Here is a 23,253-nt window from a genome sequence, read left to right on the forward strand (position 1 = left end):
CACCTTACACGCTACAGACAACCCATAAAAATCTTGATAAAAGACGCACTGTTAAAGACAGTAGGGCTTTGTCTGTATAATGTCAGAGCAGAGGCTGCATCTGTGATAAGATGCCTGCTTATCCTTTACGACCGCTCTCTAGAGGCTTGTCTGAGACTGCCGAGCACATACACCAATATATGAGCAAGTGCATTTGATGCAGGGTTAGGGTTACAAATAGTGTATACATACAGTATGTATGTATAACAAGGGCAATTAAACTAGCACTTTTCTGTAGACAGACGCACAAATCAAACAACTTTGTTTAAAATTCAGTTAAATGCACACACGCCCACACATTAGCATGCCACAGGTATATTCGCATTAGAGATAAAAGACTGAAATGTAAAACGGCAATATGAACTACCTCCATTTTTAAAGTCTAGGTGCTCAAAATGGATCCTCAGCCAGTATTGTTAAAACAAACTTTATTATTTCAAATACTGCGAAACTTAAGCAGCAACATCTGATTTTCATTAATAAAACTGTGTAGTCACTTGTAATGTAATGTAATTCACAAAAATTCTGGCTGTTGGCAATACTGCTATGTAGCAATTACAGCGTGTGTGCACAAATGCACACATGCATGTGAGCGAGCATGCTGGTGCAAATCAGATAATAGTGTGCAAATCAGTATAGAAACAGCCGCCGGCGCTACATGGCTGCATGAATGCAGGGCATTGTTGGAACATTCAAACTGTCTTTGATAATCAGAGAGCAGAGCGAAAGGAGAACCACAAGGTACAAAATGGAAGGTGTTTAGTCGCCGTCCTGGCCAATTAGCGAGGAGCCCGAACCGCTGTAGGCATGACAACACTTTGAAGAGCAGAGGAGTGTGGGAAATCAAAGCCACCTCGGCACCTTGTTACTCGTCCCAGCTTCGGTCTTGAATAACGCTTTTGTCTGTTGTTGTCGTCTTTTTCTTCTCGTCTTCCTCCACATGGACCTCCCTCTGCTTTCTCTGTCTCTCTCCCTCCATCCCACTAACTTTCTTTCTGATCTATTTCCCGATTGCCCTCCTCCTCCTCCTCCTCCTCTGTTATGTTCTGCCTTCTCATCACCCTCTCTCCTCCTCCAACCTGCTCTCCCTCGTGTCTTTTTCTCAAATCCCTCTTCTTTCATTCCTTTACCCTTCTTCTGTCTCTCTCCTCACGCTCCTCCTTCTGTTCCCTCATCCATTATTATCATCCCTACGTCCTCTTGTCCCTCCTTCATCGTTCCATTTGTCCTCTTTTGTCTTTTCTTGTCCCTCAATCTCTATAAATTTGCTTTTTCCTCTTTTGTTCACTTGTACATCCTCTTTTCACTTCTTTTTTTTCTGTCCCCTTCTATTTCTCATTTCCTCTTCCCTTCTTCCCCCTTTTCTGCGTCTCCTTTTCTTTGTACACCCCTCTCTCCCTGGACCTGTTTTCTAATCTCTCTTCCTCCTTTCCATCCCCCTTTCTCCTGCTGTCCTCCCTCCTTTGTCATCCTCTTGTCTCTTTCCTCTTCCGTCCTTCCTTCCTGCTCTTTCCCCCCTTTTACCCTCACTCTCCTCATCTCATCCCTGTTTTTATTCTCTCATCCCGCCTTACAGCAGAAATCTTCCAAGCCCCCCAAGCCTCTGTACCCCCCCACCCGGAGAACCTGGGAGAGCAACTACTTTGGTGTTCCCCTGCAGAACCTGGTGACCCCGGATCGACCCATCCCACTCTTCATCGAGAAATGCGTCGACTACATCGAGCGCACAGGTGAGTCAGTCAGCTTCTCTCTCATGTCCCACTCTCTTATGTTGTTTCTGTTCCTTTTTCTTTCTCAGTCTTCTGCCTCTGCGTTCAGGTGCAACCAGGCTCTCCCTGGTATTTTGCAATTCTTGCAAGGTACAGCTGGTTTGTTGTTACATGCAAAAGCTCTGTGGTTATTTGCTGAAAATGCCTCTCATGTCTATCCAAATAAGTAATTGAATGAGAGAAGGAGGGACAGAGGGATGATTTATGTTGGGAGGGGGAAGCAAATGAATCTAAATCTCTAAGAAGATTCACTTCTCGGCTCTGATGTCACCCATCAAACATGTTGTGTCTGGTCTGTCTGCCAGCCTGCCGGGCTGCCATTCAACACAAGTCAATTTCAATTCAATAAGCTTTATTGGCACAGCATTTGATGTGTTTCCAAAGCACTGCTGGAATGATCACAAAATAAGACGATAAAAGATTACTGAGATCAAAAAACTGATTGAGGAATGGCAGAAGAGAGATTTACACAGGTACGTGCCATCCAGTAATCAACCGTGCACGAGACAGAAGAAAAGAAAATGAGATGGAACCCGTAAGAACATGTAAGAAAAAGTTCCTGGTGACTGCTGAAGCATGTTTGGGTTATTAGACTTTTTTGTTGTACAGCTGAAACAATTATGGCAAAAAAAAAAGCTGTAACAGCAAAACTGCCAAATACTAGCTGGCTCCAGCTTCTCAAATGTGAGGATTTGCTGCTTTTCTTTGTTTTATGTCTTTGTAATTTTGACTGTGAATTGGACAAAACAAGAAATTTGAATATGTCACTTTGGGCTCTGGGAAAGTGTGATTGTGTTTGGCAGATTTATCAATAATGAAAACAATTGTTAGGTGCAGTCTGACAGTCTGAGCTGTCAGTGATACTGTTTCTCTCTCCCATCAGCCAGCTTCAAGGTCAAATGTTGGGAAAAGGTGTTTTTTTTCAAGAGTTTTGAAAAACTCTCTTTTAGACTTGAAAGAGTGCATCAAGTGCACTTCAGGTTGCTTGAAAATGATGTTCATAGTGGGTTGGAAATGTGACTGAATGAACTTTCTTCTCAAGGACATCTAAAATACTGTTCAGATGGCCTTAAGCAAGGCTCATCACAATCCACGATTCAATACCTAATGTCATATCAACATGATTGATTGGAGTTTGTCTCAGTGAGCCCCTCGATCAACTCCCCCGAAACTGATCAATTAGCTAACCGCAGAAGCCAGTGGATGTATCGACACGCTCAAAGGACTCATACTGGACAAATAAAGGTTTAAAATAAGACATGCGGCCTAAGTTTGACAGATTCCTCAGTGAAGCCGTGGATCGGTCTGATAGATATGTATACACCATGAGGTGCCCTGAGCGTTGTTAGAGGTTTATTTCCTTTCTGGATGACTGCAGCGAGATTCAAACCCACAACCCAGACGGTTTGAATGCCTTTTTTTGCTTCTGAACACCCAAATGAATATTTTAAGCACATTTCAATATTTCATGAGCTTGTTGCATAATGTATTTACTCATGGTCCAGTACTCTTTTCCATGTTTAGTGTCTTTGAATGAGCCCTAAGTGCCTCTTGCTGAGAGACCTCAAAGTAACTTTTACCCCAGTCACATTCTTTAAAATATCTGATGACGTCATGTTTCCTGTCGAGATTTTCCTGCTGTGTGTTTATGTGTTCGAGGGGGGGATAGTTTTGGCTCAGGCAGGTCTTTTTATTGTGTGCTGAATTCAGGATCAGTTCTAGTGTTTGTGAAAGTTACAGAATGATGATCTTGTTTTGAGGACAGTTGTTTTGTAATTGTACCCACCGTGGCTAAATTAATGTAGCTCAGCTGTCGACATAAAAATCACTTCAAACACAAGACTGAAAACACATGTCCGACCACCTTATTCCCCTTTCTCTCCTCCTCCTTCTGCCATATGTGAAGCAAATGTATAGTATGTACATGAAAAGGAGGTATTTCCTGTGTTCACTTTGAGTGTTCGGTTCTGTTTTGAAGGTAGCGTTTGTGTCTGAGCTCTTTTTCGTGCTGGGGCTGTTAATTCCTGTCCTGAAAATCCCTCCCGAATATGTTTTGATATTCAGCTGGATCTACATGAGCCCGTTGGTGGCTGCCAACCAAATTTAGGCTTAATCCCAGCGCTGTATGTGTGTGGATGTGCGCGTGTTTGTGTGTGTGCGGACGCCTGCCAGCTGACAGCAGTGTATTGGAGATTTCATGGCTAGTGCCGTGAAACCCTCTAAGTCCAGACGGTCTGTTGGGTGGATTTAACAGCCCCCCCACCCCATCTTTTTCTGGAATATAATTTCTCACCAGAAGCAGCGAGCACATCTTTGTGCTTTTTTTAAAGGCTGCTGTTGTATAAGGTGTGTCATATCCAGACAATTTAGGAGCTTTTACAACTTGATGAGACCTTTCTGGTTGTTTCTTTCTTAGGGGGCCTCAGTAGGGGTTGAGGTAGTCTTCTTGTACAGCCTGGTTGCCTTGGTGGGGATTTAATCTGCCTGTATAACATATTTTAGTTTATAGCTCGGAGGGTGTGGTCGTCCTGTGAATGTAGACAGTTGTAAGTGATTGTGGGTGTTGGCATGATAGCTCGGTGGTTAGAAAGACCCTCCTTAAGTGGAAAAAACAGGTTCAAACCCCTCTGTCTGCAGAGTTCCACCCTGCTAATGTTTACTGAAATAAGATACTGAATCCCTGCCAACTGCAGAGCTGCTGCTCTATCTGACCTGCGACCTCTGGGCCGGGTAGGAGGACAGAGACTGTCCCAGTGGGGATCATTAAAACATTCACTATTATATTGTGTTGTTGTAGTTTTCCCATCAGACACCAGACACTTGTCACATTAATTGGGGTTGAAAGTCAAAATGTTAAAGCACTCCTCCCCTTGTTGCTTTTTCTGGAAAAATATTCACAGAAAGGTTTCTGGTCTGTGGCTGAGAGCGTCACCCACAGAGCCTTAATCAGTTTAAGGGAAATGATGCCATAACACCACCCATACTGTTTTATTGAGGGGTGCAGTACAGACAGCACTCAAAGTATGGTCAAGGTGAAAGTTGGGCCGGCTAATTATCTGTAACCTCAATACTTTTATTAGTACTGACTGAAACTCAGATAACAGCACTTGTATGGAAATGAAACCCAGCTTGAGGTGAAACGATGAATCAATTCATCCATTGTAAGAAAATTAATGGAAATTTTGATAATTGATCAGTTGGACAAAACTAACTCTTCTCTCCAGTTCTGGATGATTATTTTCATTATTAATGAATACGCCGGTTATTTCTTGATCAATTGTTTGGTGTATGATTTGTCAGAGCCAAAGGTGACATATTGAAATGACTTCTTTTGACACTCCAAAACCAACGACATTCAATTTACCATACTCACATTTGAGAAGCGTAAACCACTGATTTCTGATATTAAAACGGTTCCAAATTAATCTTTTGTTGGTAGACTTATTAATTAATCAACTAATCGTTTAACCTCTGCAGAAAGATATTCAATAGATGAACCCACATTAAAAATGAAACCTCAGTCACAGCCCTGGTACGGTCTCCGTTTTATTTTTTGGGTTGTAGCGAGGAGCGGTAATCTCCGGGAGGCCAGGCTGCTGGTTGGTTTAGTTTAACCACATGTAATAAGCTGCCAGTCGAGAGGCACAGAGGCAGAGAGGTGATGATAGCTGTTTGTGGTGCCTTTGGTTTCAGACCAGAAAGTGTGAGAGGAAAAACTGTGACTTCATGTGTGTGTGAGACGGAGCGTGGCTGTAAATGTGACTGAAAGTGTGAAGACGTGAAACTGTGATTCTGTGTGTGACCTTTGTTTGGTGGGTTTGTGTCATGCGGTTTGTACATCAGCTCCTTCCAAACCTGGTAGGTTTAATGCAGATCTCATATTTTTCTTGGGTTTTAACTGTGAAAACTCAATGTGACATTTTCCAGGAATCGGCTAATGAAGTGCACGTCTGTGTCGAGCGTGTTGTGTTAAGCGCGCAGCGACAAAGAAACTCTGAGATAAAATGCCGCCATTAAATAAAGATGATGTTTGTTCTGTGCTCGCTGCCTCTCTGTTTCCTGTTTGGACAGATCTGCTTGTTATCATTTTTAGTGCGTTCCAGTCACCACATTTTAATTATAATATTACTAACAGGCTTCCCAAAGGCCTTGAAAACCCTTAAAGGTTTGTAGTTTTTCAAGAAAAATGAACTAAAGCCTTCAAGGTTTGTCAACATGCCTCAGAGTCTGCGCTTGAAATCCACCCTGGGATGTTTTATTGGCATGACATGACAGATTTAAGCAAAGACATCCACAATGTGTTATTGTCTTACCCCAGAGAACGACAAATATAGTCGACTTTGAATTTTATCGAAAAAAAAGACGTAGAAAGAGATTGTCCTTGAATTTCTCGGCCAAGGTGATTCCAGCGTGATAAGTATGTCCTTGTGGAGCAAACTCTAATGAAAGCAAGACACATCATCACATTACAGGGTGGTAATGTGATTCACGTCACGCTGTTTCTCTGTACTGTAGATTACAGCTCTATCCACAGGAGTGAACATTATTTCAGGAGTGAATCTTGAGGCTTCCCATTTTTATGTGAAGCCTGGCTGACTATCTGATCTTCAGCTGACACAAATTTAGGATCTTTTTATCCATCAACCATCCTTATTCGCTTGCGTTCCTCTCATTATACTCATGGATCGGTGGTTAGATATTGAGGACACAGGAACATACAATGAAACGTGAACAATCTAGGATTATTAGACATTCTTCTTTGGCAGCAAACTAACATGGAAGGAGCTGAAGAAAGGCTGGTGAAGTAAAGTAAGAAAATAGCCAGATGACAGCGACGGGGCAGAAGAGGTTACAATCATTTCATCGGCATAATCATTTGTTTCATTGTCACCCAGGTAAAAGGACATGCTATGTCAGCTGTTTAATGCAGGGATGTTCCAAACCGATGAATTAGTACCAGCCGTGTGAAGCCTGACCCATTCCAGATCCTTTGTTAGAACACCAGCTGTACACGTACCTGAATGTGTGTCAGCATACATGAGTTGGTGTTTATATATGAGAGTCAAAAGGATTGTATCTGGAGGAGAGTTTGTTTGTTGGGCTCTAAAGGACTAAGCGTGCCTCTGCCTTGGATATATGTGTGGACTTTACAGCACAGTGATAGGTCCTGAACTTACATTTCTCCAAAATGCAGCAGTCAGGGGATCATGCTTTTAGACGGCCACGGTTTTACCCAACTGTACAAGGTCGAGCACAAATCTCCACTCTGTACTTTCAGCATTAAGCTCTCACTGTTATCCGGAACGACTTACAGAGAGGTCAACGGCAGCAAAAACTTCAATTTCTACGAGAATCCAATATTAAGAAGGCGAGGGGTCAGAGCCGCAGAGACCCGATAATACTCCTGAGAGAGCAGTGCTGTGGAAAAGAAACGAAAGCTGAGAAGAGCCAAAGAGGAAGGTAAAAGAATTTTTGTGGAGAGATGGTGACATGAGGTACTTCTTAAAAGTTTCCTGCCCACGCACTCAGCAACCTTTCTCTGAATGAAAGTGAACTCTCACAGATATGCAGACAGCAGTAGTAGCTGTTGAGAAATGAGTGCTTTATTGAGGGAAACGCAGCGTGCTATGTGTCCTCCGGCAGAGTCTCTGGTGGCGGAGCGGCTCAGTGGTTACAGGAGACGTCCCTGTTAACAAAAAGTCACACTGTCCAACTGTCCTACAGGGAGACACGGGGACGTCCTGCTTGCTCTTGTATTTCAGTTGTCAGGTATATAAAGGAGAGTTTTAGTGTCTCCTGATGTTCCAAATGCTGTTTCAGACATTGATTATCTTTAAATTTTTGGTGTTAAAACCTCAGATTTGAATAGTCATCCTAAAACCAGTTTATTAGTATATAGCACTGGAGTGAATAATTAACTTTGAGTGCTCACTGATGAAAATTCTTCATATTTTATATGCCACCCATGCTGCCTTTTTAGCTGCAGTGTCAGTGTTAAGTAACTGCACCATCCAGCTTTTTAAAAAACATACTTTTTTAAACAAATAAAACGACGCCTGTGCGTCTCATCAGATGGAAAACGGTTATTCTCTTGTTCCATTTGTCTTCATGTTGAAATGCTTCAAAAAAATAGGTGAAAGGGGTATGCAAAGCAGTGTAAGTGAGGCCCTGGCTCACTTATTTTCTTCTTCCAAAATGCTCTTTGTTCACAAAAATATTGCTGACATCTTGGTATTTTAAAATGGCTAAAGCACACACGCCCCGGGCTCCAGTCTGCACCAGTTCAGGCTGCATATATTTTAATCTAGTACATGTGAGCCTCTGCTTAAATTGCGCATTTGCTATAACGTCCAGTGAATGAAATATCAGTCGGATATAACCATCCAGTCCTCTGTGGTCCCCCTAACAGCACCTGAAACTAACGTGAAATGCCCGATAGGGTTGATTTTTGTCAGGGTGGCTTACATAAATGCCCTCAGAACATCAGTGTGGCTTCTGAGAATAAAACCTTTTGATGAACTGGGTCTCAGAGAAGAAGTGGAGTCTTTCAGATGACGAGCAGACGGCTGCGACTGCGTGAGCGAGGCCACACGGCTCTCTGCTGCCGAACCCGATTAGAGAAGTTTTATTAAATGTTTCCTGTTCCCCAGAGACATGAAATGGTATTTGGCACGAAGGTTTGAGAGAGAAAGGCAGAGCAATGATTAAATGGCTTTTTGATGTTGATGCATTTGGAAGTCCCATTGGTTGTTATCTTCCCCGGCACTTAGTATAATGTGAGGAGGGATGGATGGATGGAGGGAGGAGAGGAGTTTCTGTTCTCTGCTTCTCAAAAGAACTTCCATCGGCTATTTGACTGAATAAAACAAGTCTTAAACAAAGTCTCCTTGAGGAAGAATTGCTCTTTTTTTTTTTAAAATGCAATTTTTATGTCATTTATCATTTTACTGTTTAATTTTCCCCTGCTTCTCCGGTTGTGTAATCATTTCTTAATCAAAACCCCTGATAACTGGGCTGAATTAAACACTTGGTAATCATAACAGTACAGAAGTGTTATTTTACTTTTGAGATGCTCGACGGGCTTTAAAAACTAAAGAGCACGTTGCTGAAATTAAAAGACAGATTGAGATGAGTTTAAAATAAATGGTCCAATCAATTTCACATGCGTTACTCAATGCCAAAGTTATGACACAGTTTACATACCTCTTCCTTTTTGATTGTAGTATTAACTTTTGAAAAGTTGCCTCTCATTTTTATTCTCTAAATGTTATAGTATTGACTTCAGGGAATATGTTTCATTATGTACCTGTTAGTGTCAATGGGCACTATCAGCGTGAATATCTAATTTCTCGTGTCAGTGTTTTGCACATGTACATTTCCTCAGTCCGTTGTATCGGTGCCAGTTTTTGCAGATGCCCGGCTGGTTTGGCTCTGGAAACAGCAGGGAAACCCCAGCAGACTGGTTTTTAACTTTCCCTCTGAGCTCTGCTGGAGAATTATTCAGCAGCCGTGTCAACCAGGCTTCATACAAAGCTGATTATTGGCTATTTTCAGCCTGCTTTGAAGTCAGATCACCACTCCTGACTTTGTTGCGGAATAGAGGGATTTTCACTGGAGTGAAATAGGTTTTATGAAAATAATTCATAGGTTTTTGAGTGTGTACTTGGAGAATGTAGTCATTCAGTGGACCCAGAGGTTGGACAGAGAGCCTTCAGGATGATATAAGAGGCTACAAAAACACAACTGACGGGAGATGAGAAATAATTTAAATGTACTGTGTTCTTCGGCCCTTCCCTGTCAATCATCCTCTCCACTTCTATTTATTGTATCTCTCCCTCCGGCTCTCTTTGCTTCCGCACAAGAGAGTAGAAATCAGCCAAAGTGAGAGTTCAAGTTGAAAATTGATTGGCGGTTGGCATGCCTCCCATTCTCTACACTCCAATTTCTTTCAGTGTGTGTGTGTGTGTGTGTGTTTGTGATGCAATCGTGTGTGTGTTGTTTTCCTGCTGGCAGCTGGACTGACGTCATGTCCAATGGAAACACACTGACTGAGCTTCCTGTTCAATGGTCAGAGCGGCCAGTGCTCCCAGCAGCCTGATGGGACTGGTCTAAATCTGACCTGTGGCCTTCTGGTGTTACTGTCTGTCTGGGGAGAAAAACGGCTCACATTATTAACTCTTAACTCCATTTATAAATGGCTTTTAAAGACCAAAATGAAACAAAAACAAGAGACTGAACCCCAGAAGACGTGTTGACCAGACGATTATTTTCTCCTGCATCAATCTGCAGGTTATTGTTTGGTTTTAACAGTTAATTGTAAAAGTTTATCATCTTTTAATACGGACATACAGTTGTCAGGAAGTCTTTATTTGCAGTCATTTCATCGTTGTCAAGGTTAACCTCGATCACCTGCCCACCAGTGGCCATCACTGATCAGGCCACATGTTCTCTCCTCTTCTGTGCTGAAGTCTGCTTCTGTTAAGATATTGTTAACGCAAAGCAAATACTGGAAGGTCATAATCATGAAGCGGCTACAGGAAGAGCAGCCGCATCTAACACATTAGCGATGCTGACTCATTGTTTGTTGAAGACAGGTGTGTCAGTTGATCAGTTTTAAATATTGCAAACAATGAATGCTCAAATAACCTGCAGCCATGTTGAACCAAGAGAACAGGCAACTCCTCAACGCATCATACCCATACAGCTTTATTCAACTTTAATCCAGCTACAAGTTATTTTGGTTATTTTCTTTACTTTCACTCACATAAACTCTCTCTTCTTTTTTTTTTCCTCCACTGGACCAGGAAGTCACTGAGTACAACATCTTGACCTTTTTACGTTTACGTCCGGGTCACTGGTGAATTTCATTTTCTCACATGGATGCGTTCAGCGAAACTCTGATGTTTCAGTCCCAGCTTGTGTTGTATACAGCAACATGACAGCAGTCCGCAGTGATTAACTGATTAACTTCCTGCTGGTTTCAGGGAAATAAATCCTTCTGATGAACCTGCTTCTGTAACCTTTCACCTTTTTACTGATCTAGTAACTGTTGTCACTCTGAGTCACAGCTTTAGCCTTGTTTCCTAATGCTTCCAAGTATATGAGTCACTGGCTGCTCTTTGATTCCCAGTTAGAGTGACGAACTGGAGGCTCAGGGGCTGATGGTCGGTTGAGTTTTAACCACATGTAATAAACCACCAGCTGAGAGGCAGAGAGGGGATGAGAGCTATTTGTGTTGCCTGTGGTTTCTGAGCTGATAATGTGTGTCTGTGTGTGTGTGTTTGTGTGTGTTTGTGTGTGTTTGTGTGTGTGTGTGTGTGTGTGTGTGTGTGTGTGTGTGTGTGTGTGTGTGTGTGGATGTATTTGTGGTACGTGTGGTCTCTGAGGTGAGGCTGCGTCTGGGTTGTTGCTGGCGGTTACAGAAGATGTTGGCACTTACACACACATACATACATACTTACTGTGTGTGCGTGTGTGTGTGTGTGAACCTTGAGTGTCTCAACTTGATTTAGTTTTCGGTTCAGTTTTTCCTTTAAAAACTGTGTATGTGCTTAAATTTTATTTGACTTTTCTTTTCATTTTACACACACACACACACACACACACACACACACACACACACACACACACTCTCGGCATTACATCCTGCTCCATAGCCGTAGTCTTAATCTCTTCCCTGTGGATTTCCTGGTCACCGACTCAGAGACACTAAGAGATAGGAAAATGTGTGTGTTTCTCTGTGGCTGAATATTTGAGCAGCCACTCCTCCATTAACCCCACCAGCCCCCACCCATCTCCCTCTCTCCCTCTCTTCCTGGTAAAGAGGTGAAGCAGGGACTCTAACCTCTTTCATCCCTCTGGGCAAACTTTGCTCTTTCTGCCTTCCTCGCTCGCACTCTGTATTTCTGTTGGTTTTGTTTGTTCTCTCTGATCATCCCCACAGAGAGAGAGAGTACAGTGGCCATGGCGCTGCCTTTGTAGTTCAGTTAATTGAATGTGATTGCCTGCTTTTGGCTTCAGCAGTATCCTCACCAAGACCTTCTCTCTGTGACTACGTCCACAATAAGTCACCTTAATCATCTTAATCTTCACATTGAGCTGCTGTTTTCACTCCCTATAAAATTGAGCTTTTTGAAAGTCGTCTCCAGACTGGATGAATGTGAAATTCTCTCTTGGAGCTTTTGGAGAATGATGACATTTATGTTCATTTTGTCAAACTAATGTTTGATCTTAAAAGATGGACTTGATCGATATCTCTGCGCAGCACCAAGAGTTTCCCGTCACCCATTTCTGAGGCACAATCAACTCCTTGTTCTATTCAGGTGTCTGACAGCAGGAGCAGAAAAATATGCAAATTAGAACAAGTAAATCATAACTTTAGCTGTATTTGAAGCAAGTATTCGATTTATTCAGTGTCAATCTACAGAAAATTAATTTAATAATCGATTCATTTTTTCAAGCAAAAATGGCTTCTCTGAAGCCTTGCTGTTGTTCTTTGTATCATAGAACAGTAAATTGACTTTCTTTGTGTTTTGTACTGTTTTTCATAAAGTCAATTGATTAATTGAAGGATGATAATCAGCTGTTTTCAAACAAAGAGACAGGAAGGGGTCGGTCAACTCCTCAACCCCTGTTGGCTGTGAGGAACATTTTCTTTGTTTGCTGAATGAAAGAAGAAGAAGAAGAAATTCAGCTGTTTTCCTGTTGTTTTGACATTTCAATGTAGACTTAGATCTTTATGAAAACAACCCAAGAAATGCATGTGTGGATGCACACCGTTTTCAAATTTAGCTGGTATATTTTGGACATAGCCTCTCTCTCGCTCTCTCTCTCTCTCTTTATATTGCTTAAAGTGAGAGGGCCAAGGCAAGGATTAGATTAAGGCAATTGGTTATGGCCCCTAGCATCTGTGTGTGTGTGTGCAGCAGAGTATTAGGGGGGACAGACGAGGCCAGTTTGAGCCGGGCCGGGGGCTACATCAGGCTTGGGATGGATGGTGTGCGTGTGGTGTTAAGATGAACTAGCATGCTACAAATGTGTGTGTGTGTGTCTTGAGGGCAGGTTGTGCAGAGAGAGAGAGAGTAAAAAGGGTGAGAGAGAGGCTAGTGCTAAGCCACCTAGCTCCAAGGCAGTCATCTGGTCTAATGGGGCTTGTGTGTGTGTGTGTGTGTGTGTGTGTGTGTGTGTGTCCTGTGGCTGTATTTGAGCAGTCCAGTCTTCCATTAGTTTGCCTTGAAAAGCCCTTATGTTGCCCTTCTCTCTCTCTCTTTTTTTTTTTTATCTCTCTCTCATGTTGTCTGCCATGATGCCGCCAGCGAACATGTGAGTGTGCTGGAAACAAACCAGCAGGCGAAGTGAATATCAAGCAAGTGACAGAGAAAGTGACCACAAGGACCTCAATATGAGCAATAAGAAGATAATTTATAAAGTGGAGCTTAAGACAAATCGGAGCGTCCTTCACTCTGCACACTCCATAATTTCTTTTTAATTGGGACACCTTGGATTACATTGGCCATTTACCAAAGACAGCAAAAAATAAAAACTGTGAGAAGAGTTAGATCACTCAAATGAGAAACCACTTGGCTCTAGTGGTATCTTCTTTTGCAAATAGTGTTGGTTTTATTTGCCCAGGTTTTGAAATATCAATCTCCCTATATATAATTTAGTTTGTGGTGCTTCCAGCTTTGAGTATTAACAACATCTCTCTCCAGAATCTGTGTCCCGGTTACTTACAGATGATCCTCATAAGTAGAGCTGTGTTTATGCTGGAGCCACTTGCAGCTTAAGTAAAACTTTTGACAGTATGTGTTGAAACTGTTTATATTTTTGTAGTGTGTCTTGTACTCAGTTGGGTACGGGTGCTGGACTAAAACAGATCGAAAGGTTCAGTAAAATCAATAAAAAGCTAACATTCAGGTCTCTGATAAGATTTTTATCTCTTAACTCAACTTTGGTAAAAGAGAATTAAGAAGAGAAGCATTTCATTAATTTCACCTGAATCCAAATATGACTCCCAATGAGAAATTGTGCATCACTTTGAACAACATAGAGCAATCAGCAGCTTGAATGCACCCCAGTTAATTTAAACAAATGACTCCAAACACAGTGTTTTGATGAAGGTGACCTAAATCATTACTGGGACAGATGGATCAGGTTATGTTACATTATGTAACTGTAACTGTTGATAATATGTAATATAACGTGTGACACTGATGGATACATACCAGCAAAAGTTATTCAGTACGAGTTTATATAGCTGATATAATGTGAACCTTTTTGACATGATCGGTCCAGTCTGTTTTGAAAAAGCCCCCAAAAAGTTTTTGAGGACAGAACATTTTGACAGGTGGATCTGCGCTCGCATATTTCCCTTTTTGACATTCAGCTGAACTTGAAATATTTAAATAAACTCCCGACAGCCTTTAACTCCACACTTCCTCCGTTTCTCGCCGTTAACAAGGCGGCAGTGAAAAATGTCCCGGCTCACGAGTAATGTCATCCCCCGTCTCAGCCAATCAGGAGTGAAATGTCACCTTGTTTCCAGCTGTAACTGCACTTCTCGCTGATCAGTGTCTGTTTGAATGCTTTGAATGATCGTTTCCACAAGTTTGGTCCAAGACTTCAGAGCACGTCTTTATTTTTAGCTTTTCGTAGCCTCAGTGGGAGTTACTGCTCATGTCCTGATTTCCCTCCCTGTTTGGTGACTGCTTCTAGCTCTTGTCGCATTAGGATACATGTGCTTTTTGTTTCCCATCTTGTTTGTGAATGGATAGAGATAAACAGTGTGTATGGCTTATGACCACAGCTGGCGGTTCTTCATTCTTAATTGGGTTGTGATTATGTCCTTACATAACCACAGAAGCATCCGTAATTGGCTGAATTTCAAAAATAGTGATTATCAGCTCTTTAGGCAGCGTGATGGACTGCGTTCAGGTCAAAATGAGACCGCGAGGAGAACACTGATTTAAAAGCAGCGAAATAGACTTCAGCAGCTGCAAATGGAAAAGTGTTGAGAGGATTTTGAAGTCCTGCTGTTACAGACATGTCAGTCTGTCGCCCTTCTGAGAGCCACTGACCTCGATGAGCACCTTGCTGCAGGCTTAACACACACTCAGCAGCAGCAGTAGTTGTGTGTGTTTCTGATGATGCAGTGGCTTTAATGAAGGTCTCTGGAGGGCGTTTAGTCGGCCATGTTGTACAACACAAGGTGCTGACTCTCTCTATCCCCCTCTCTCCTTCCTCTCCTCTTCTCAGTCTCCTTTTTAATCCTTCTTTTAATCTTTCCGTCTCTCTTATCGATTCCTTCTTCTGTTATTTCCTCCTCTCCGACCTCTCATCTTCCTTCTGTTCTGCTGCCCCACTCCTCTCCTCTCTTAACTCTCCCTCCATCCTCTCCATCTCATCATTATCTCCTCCCTCCACCCTCTTCTCCCCTCTGTCGTCACTTAGCCCTCACCAAAAATAAATGCTTGGTGTTTGTGTGATGGTGAAAAGTGCATAGTGTGTGTTCAGTTTTGTTTTTGACAGCGAGAAGTGACGCATTTGTTTGTTGTAGAACTAACTGACTCATTAATGCTGGCATTGTTGAAATGTCCCAACCCACAGTCGTAGTAGATGTTTGTTCTCTGCTCATCATCGCACCAAACTTCAAAGGAATATTTAGTTTGCTGAAAGAACTTGGTTGTCAGTTTGTGTCGTAGCTGAACAGACATAGAAAAGAGCGCCACCTACTGAAACATCTGCAGTCCAAAAGTTTGACGGTAGTTGGTGTCATTTCTTTGCAGATGTGTCTTTGTGTTGAGATATAATTTATTTATTAAGCCTCATTATCATTCATCACATTGTGCAGCAGGTACAGAGAAATAATCCGACTTAAAAAAGGAGTGTGTGTGTGTGTGTGTGAGTAAATAGAGCAGTAGCTAGGTAGCTGCAGCTTGATGGCTCTATTTATAATACTAGCCCATCTGTCTCTGTTACATTAGAAATTAGTGTGTGTGGGTGTGTTGTCGGTTGCTCCTGTTGCTTCCTGAAAGCTGGACATCTGTCCTACTGTCAACACACACACACACACACACACACACACACACACACACACACACACACACACACACACACACACTGAGATCACTGCAGCTCAGACTGGGGAGCGGGACTGTGGGGAGGTCAGTGTGTGTTGGTAGTTTGGCCTGTTTTTATGTTGTGACTTGTTCTGTGGTAATTATTGAAAGTTTTGTTTTGTTTTTTAAACTCGAGGAGGTAACATCTGTCTGAATATTAATACAGACTCTGTGATGCACAATACGAAATGTCACACATACGTGTGTCTGGGATTTTATGCAAAAAGCATTATACGTATTGACTAACGTTACTTGGACCAAGATTACAAATTTAGTTGAATCATTAAATTGTGACAAATGATCAAATATCAATGTGTTGTTATTTAATAAAACATATACATACAGTATGTCGCAGCTCGTTTGTCACAAACCCAAGCAGCTCTGTTCTCGCTAGTTTCAGTTTCATTCTTGTTACAAAACACATGATATTGTTATTCTGTTTACAGTAAAACACAAATGGATGTGACATTCAGAAGGTGGTGGCCCACACAGACCTCCACTCCTGAATGTTAACAAAATATAATTACTCACACGTTTATTAATGCAAAACAGTACATTCAACTCATCAATTTGACAGTGTTTTTGGTAATTATTGATCATGTGATAAGTGAATGCACATTATGCAGCACTTCATCATTTCCTACAGTAAGCTTAAGAATAATTATGAGGCTATTTGTTCATACTAACACAACACTTCCTGCATTTGTTTCATAAATGAGGCATAAATGCGTTTTAATTTGAAGGGGGTTTTACGCCTTTATTGTGAAACAACCACAGAAAGTGTTGACATGATGGGAGACACAATGATTATAATTCTGTTCTTATATAACAAGTTTGTATTGTTATCACCTTTGCTTTGGTTTTCTTCATCCAATGTTTTCCATTTTATTCACATGTCACACCAATAAAGGTGATTGAAATTGAAAGTGGTGTCAGGAGGCGAGGAGAGGAAGGGAGATCTGAAAGAGGAGGCAGATATCCAATGAACAAGCACAGAGGTATGGAGGGAAATGGAGGAGAGGAGGAGGAGTCGGTGGTTGTGTTTATGATAATAGCAGGTCGAGCTGCTCACCTCCTCCTCCCTGCTGCAGGAGTCTGATAACAGTCTCCTCCTCTGCTGCAGAGCTTCAGGTAGACAAGATGTAAATGAGACATTTACACAAGAAAGATCTTACGAACATCTTGCCCCATATCAGCCTCCTCCTCTTGTCTCGTCTCTTCTTCCTTTTTCTTCCTCTTTTCAGCCGTAACATTTATGCTGCCTCCCTGAAATACTGCTGCTCGTTTCCTCACAGTTCAGCTGCGTTTCAAATGATCACAAAACATTTCTAATGAGAAAAGACTGTTTCCCTGTTAAAGGGTTTCTTTTATTTGCTGTAGAAATAAAATGGACCAGGTTTTGTTCCTCTTAAAAATATCTTTAAAAACCAGTTTGAATGCATTGATTCAATATTTGGTTTAAATGCTTTTCTCATTAATCGTTTACTTGATTGTCATTTTAGTATTTTTTTTATCAACTAAATATTACATTTTCAGATTATTTCCCTTCAGATTTTTTAAATCCTCCTTTGTGTCATGTAATGGGAGGTTTGCAGTAAAGATGCACCAATCCCACAGCTTCGTTCTGTGTCTGCAGGACGAGTACAGGTGCAGTCTGACACCAGAGCTCACCTTTTCCCTAATTCAAAATCAGTGCGGATCTCACTGGTATTATTTTTTAACAAAAGCGGTTGCCAAATAGATTTACTGTAATGTTTTAATATACTGAATATGTGGTGTTTTTGGTCAGATTAAAGCCAGGTGCATCATGTGAGGGGTGTCTCTGTGATTCAGTATTACATTTCCATAAAGTTGGGGGCTTCAGAAGAGACAGACTATAAATTAACATCGATGCAGCAGAGACCCAGGCATCCTGACTTTTAGTCCCTATCATGGATCAAGCTTCAAAAATACTGCATCCCACAATTCCCACAATGCAATCACTTGTGTAGCCCCTCCCTGCCAGGTAAATGCCCATGTCTTTTTAACTGCTCCCAGTTTTTAAGGCAGACTTGCTGTTATGATTCTGTAGTCTGAGAGCCGGAGCCACGATAACCCTGATGACTTGACTCAGATTATTTTCTCAGACTTGGCAAAGCTCCTCCAGAGATACAGAACACGTTATACAACTGTTTTCACATCCTGATCTCGGTGTGGGTGATATGTGTCTGATGTCCCGAGGGCTGCTTGATATTTCCATTGGTGGTCTCACACGAGATGTCATCTGCTGAAACTCCCTCGGTAGCCCTTCTTGTCATGTTTTGGATTTTTGTTTCGTTGTGAGCGTGATGACATGATGGCGGAGAAGCTGCTGTCAGCCTCTGAGAGCAGCGTAGAGAATCAGACTCACCGTTGTCATTCAGCACAGACACAAACAGAAACTGTACTTTTGATGAAATTGTGATTTGTGCAGTGGTGAACTCCCGACTGTAAAGATCTCAGTCTGAAAGCAGACTGCAGCTGTGGGCCTGTTGTCTGCTGAGACTGTGTGTGTGTGTGTGTGGGTATGGATCTCGTTACCCAAGCTGCCCAGATATTAAATCATACTCTCTCACACACACACACACACACTCTCTCCCCTTGCAGCCTTTGTATTGATTTATATTGACCCCTGGTTGTGTGGAGGGTCGGTCATTAAATTAACACACCAACGGAGAAACTGATGACTCCACCAGACCACAGCTGTGTGTGTGTGTGTGTGTGTGTGTGTGTGCGCGCGCACCATAGGTCATTACTTCCATACACATAAAGCTGCAGTCTTTCTCTAACACACACTCTCTCTCTCTCTCTGGAGGAGAGTATCGGCAGCAGAATGACTTCCAGACCAGAAAGCTCAGCTCGTTTCTCAGCCTGAGGATTGTGGGAAAAGCTGTGTTTGGTCTCCTCTGGGAAAACGAGCGCTTTTTACCTGCACATTCATCTTCCTTATAGGAGTGAGTGCATGTTAGCATGTCATATCCCATATATAATGAGCGAGATAAGACCTTCATGTCCTGGATATGAGAAACTGGCACATGTGGGCTGGGGTCTGCTGATATGTAGTGGAAGCAGCAGGTCAGCTTTAACCAACACGGGTTAGTCTGTGTGTTTCTACACTAGTAACAAACACAGAACACCAGAGTGTTACCAAATGTACAGGTAGATCATTTAAATCCAGATCCAAAACCTCATCTAAGATAAAGCTTATGTTCAGAATATTAAAGGGACAACATTGTACATTTTAAAAACTCAACAGCGACACCACTTAAACTTTGCCAGCATGAGCTCCTCAATTCTGTCCCAAATGGCAGCACAATTTACAATTATTTGTATATTATAGCTTGAAAATGCCAATATGAAACCTGACTATTGGTTTCATGATGTTACCTTTTTCCATACGAAACCAAGGGTTATGTAAATGTTAACCCTTCTCTCCATTTAAAAAAGACCAAAACACTGAAGACCTGAAAACAATCTTTAAAAACAACTCAGAAATATATAGTTTCATGTTTAAAAAGGCTCAGTCATTCCCTCAAACAGCCGTTCGCTGTAGTTTTTATCAAACTAACAGGAGGAAATAGTGCATTTGTTGGGGACTATTTTCAGGGGCGGATGAATCCACATGTGGAGTATTTGGGGCGGCAGGACGGTGTGTGTGGGACGGAGTCAAGATAAACTACAGTGTGTGTGTGTGTGTTCATGGTGATGAAGGAAACACTGATGAGTTTTAAATAGTTTTTATGGCTCAGAGGAGGAGGAAGATGTATCAGGCTGTGATTCCCACACAGTACCCGTTAGTAGATACATGCACTGCAGGTTTGAGTCTTTTCGTTGGATTTGTTGAGAAGAAAGATACTATTCCTTTAAATAAAGAACTTTGCCAAAATGAAATACAGTCTAAAGTTAAGAGTGCCCAAATGTATACAAGGAAATAGCTACTAACAAATTAAAAAGTGTAAAAAGTGTACACAAAGTACTCAAAGTAATATTTTTGATACCCCACCCTAAATGACACAATACAGCCCAAAACATCAAAGACTCAACACAGTGTGGACCAACACAACACAATGGCAGGTTAACATGTGATGTAGTGAATAAACATTGTTTGACTTGACAATTCTTAGATCTTGTTGTAAATGGTTTCCTCTTCCTGTGCGGAGGTCTGACAGTCTGTGGCTGTTTAATAAAACTGTTGACAGCGCCGCCGCGTCAACACAGAGACTGTTTACGCGTTCAGCCACTTTGTCCTTAAACTGATTATCTGTCGAGGCCGTCATGTCAGCACCTTAAAGTCATTATCTTAATGGGAAGAACATGTTTAACAGTTGTGCCCAGTTTGTCTATTTATAAGGGCGAGTAAACACCTCAGTCTGAGCAGTCATTAGGTCAAAGGTCACCATACGCAGTGGAGCAGATGTAAGTTTGACAGAAACCGCTCAGTTCTGCTTTCAGTTCAGATCTCTTTGAATGAATCCCTAAACAACAGCAGAGGCTTTTTTATATAGTGTGTGGATCTTTTTTCCGCAGGGCAAGAACAATGTTTGCAGTTATCACAACAGTCAGTGTCTGTATGTGTTGAACAATGTAGGAGTTATTTATTTTGATAGAAACCAGTCAGACTTTCTCTTTGTGCATCTTTGTCCCATTATTGAACACATCATCATTTATTCTGGTTTTCACTGCAGGCTGTTTCCACATTAATCACTTTGTGATGCAGAAAAATACATTTGATAAAGCTGAAAAACACCCGATCCGACCCGAATGTTTGTTAAAATAGTCTAAATCATCATTTATTTTGGTCACAGTAAATGTATCATCATCATCATCATCATCATCATCCACATTATATAGTTTATATAGCTTTTATCTGCAGTTAGAGCTTAAAGTTGTTCAATAAAACAGGCCTTGAACTGAGGAGTTGCACCATTCATCAATGTCAGCGTTGACTTTCAAAAGAGGTTGAAAGAAAATAACACACACTCATGTTAGTGTGTGTGTGTGTGTGTGTGTGTGTGTGTGTGTGTGTGTGTGTCCCTGCCTGGTAAAATAAGAGTTAAAAATAGCCGATGATTGACTTTCACTTATTGAACTGGCTTCCTGTCTCCTCCCACAGCAGATGTTTGTCACAGCAATAAAATAACTGTGGCAACTGGCCCATGGCAGGCAGACAGACAGACAGACGGACAGACAGACAGGTAGAGGGAGAGACCGTGAAACAGCTTTGAGATAAGATGGAGATAGAAAGATAGAAACGGAGTGATAAGAGGAACTGAGGTACAGTAACAGTGTGTGTGTGTGCATCAGGATATTAGATCATATCACAGCAGGACGAGTCTTATCAGATCCCAACATGCAAACATGAGCTTCACTGTTAACTTCCTTCCCCTCGGTTCAGCTCTATGTATGTGTGTGTGTGTGTGTGTGTGTGTGTGTGTGTGTGTGTGCGTGCGTGCACGGTTTGTGTTGCATCCTGTTGAGAATCAGATGTCCTCACAAGGACAGAGATATGTACAGGGTGGTGACATTTTGTCAGGGGGCGTTGGAGGGGTCATTTTAAGGTCAGAGGTGAAAAGGTGATGCTGCATTCAGGACACACGGAAGAATAGTAAAAATGAACTGCCTGTGTGAAGTAAGTGTTACCTCATCAGCTGGTAAACTCTGTAGGAAATAATCAAATACTTTATATACACTTAAGTGGTTTGTTTACTGATGTTATCAGCTGATTGAAATCAATTTCAAGATGTTTAAACAGTGTGCTGCTGGTTATGGAGAGAAAGGCCGGTTTGATTTGATAGAACAGGTAGAAATATTTCTGATGACTTTATCAGTTGGACTTTTGAGTTGCTCCCACTAGTGCAGCGTGACATCACCACTGGAAATGAGCTGTTTTCCAAGAAGTTAAAGTGCCCATCGCACGGGACCTTTGAATAATTAATTTTTTTGAATAAAGATGGTTTCATCTAATGTTCCATAATAGTTCATTAGATTAGATTACGCTTAATTCTCAGGTTCTTATAATTATTATAATAACATTGATGAACATGAATATTAGTATAAATAGAATTGTTGTCTAAACTCAGTAAACACTACAGAAAGAGTCCAGCTCATATTTCAGTTTGAGCTCATTTTGTGATCCCGACCATTAAAATTCCACTTCAGGAATCAGCTCCTTGCAGGATGCTTCTGTGGTTTGTGGTCGACGTCTCAGTGTTCGGTTTTCTGTGAAACATGAAACTCTGCGCACATTAACTTTACAGCGACGCTCCACAGTGTGAAGAAACAAACACAGATGAAGTCACATGACTCGGAGGCTTCAGATGAGTCTGAACATTTGATCAAGGCGTTCCTCCGCCGTGTAACTGATCTGATGTCAGTGTGGTTGTTAACTGTGGAGTTGCACGTCGGTCCTCACAAATATAGTAATCTAAACATATTGAACATATTGAATATACATCAACAGAACATATTTGAGGCTTTCCACCCACTCTGTTTTCTGAGCTTACATATTCTGCTGACTGTGTGAGGCACTGCCAAAACACACACACACACACACACACACACACACACACACACACACACACACACACACAGACACACACACACTCACCACACATGTACATACACAAATTGGGTCGAGTGGGTTGCTGATGAGACTGAGGTAATTTAGCAAAAACGCTGCTTTCCTCAGTTTTCTGTTAACTTAAGAGCGAAGACGAAGTGTTCTGTCACACACCTGAGTCAACACACACACACACACACACACAAATAGGCGCAGATAAACACCCAGATACCAATGAACACACACACGCTCCCACAGTTGCTCACACTTGACACGATTTACTTGAATCCATTAAAGCTGAATTTACATAATACTGTCTCTGCTTAACTGCCTCTGCAGGGACACAAAACACACACACACACACACACACACACACACACACACACACACACACACACACACACACACACACAGCATGTATACTGCAGTGTGGGTGACCTTGCAGCAGCGACAGAGCAGAACTACGACCTGTATGGATTGTGTGTGTGTGTGTGTTTTGTGTGTGTGTTCATCCTTGCAGCTAGAACAAACATTATAGCCCTAATTAAGACATGTGCTGGTCTGAGATCAGCTGCCAGGTGCCAGCTGGCTGTGATATTTATGGTCAGAGACACTAACAAATGCTGCTCTCAGACCAGTTGAAGGCTAAAATAACTAAATAGTTGATTTACTGTTTATCTGTTGTTGTTGTTGCTGTAGACAACTGGATATTAATGACCCCCCCACCCCCACCCCCGACTTCTTGTAAGTA

The 23,253-nt window shown here is 41.8% G+C and overlaps 1 protein-coding gene across 1 annotated transcript in view; it reads left to right on the forward strand.

The window, feature by feature from the left end:
- Window positions 1–23,253, forward strand: part of arhgap5 (Rho GTPase activating protein 5) — a 43,514-nt gene that overhangs the window by 9,596 nt on the left and 10,665 nt on the right. Inside the window, exon 3 of the mRNA XM_070920359.1 lies at window positions 1,616–1,769. Coding sequence (XP_070776460.1) covers window positions 1,616–1,769 — 154 coding nt within the window. The remainder of the gene's footprint in view (window positions 1–1,615; window positions 1,770–23,253) is intronic.

The sequence above is a fragment of the Enoplosus armatus genome, chromosome 15 (assembly GCF_043641665.1).
Source record: "Enoplosus armatus isolate fEnoArm2 chromosome 15, fEnoArm2.hap1, whole genome shotgun sequence".
In the NCBI taxonomy this organism is placed as follows: domain Eukaryota; kingdom Metazoa; phylum Chordata; class Actinopteri; order Centrarchiformes; family Enoplosidae; genus Enoplosus; species Enoplosus armatus.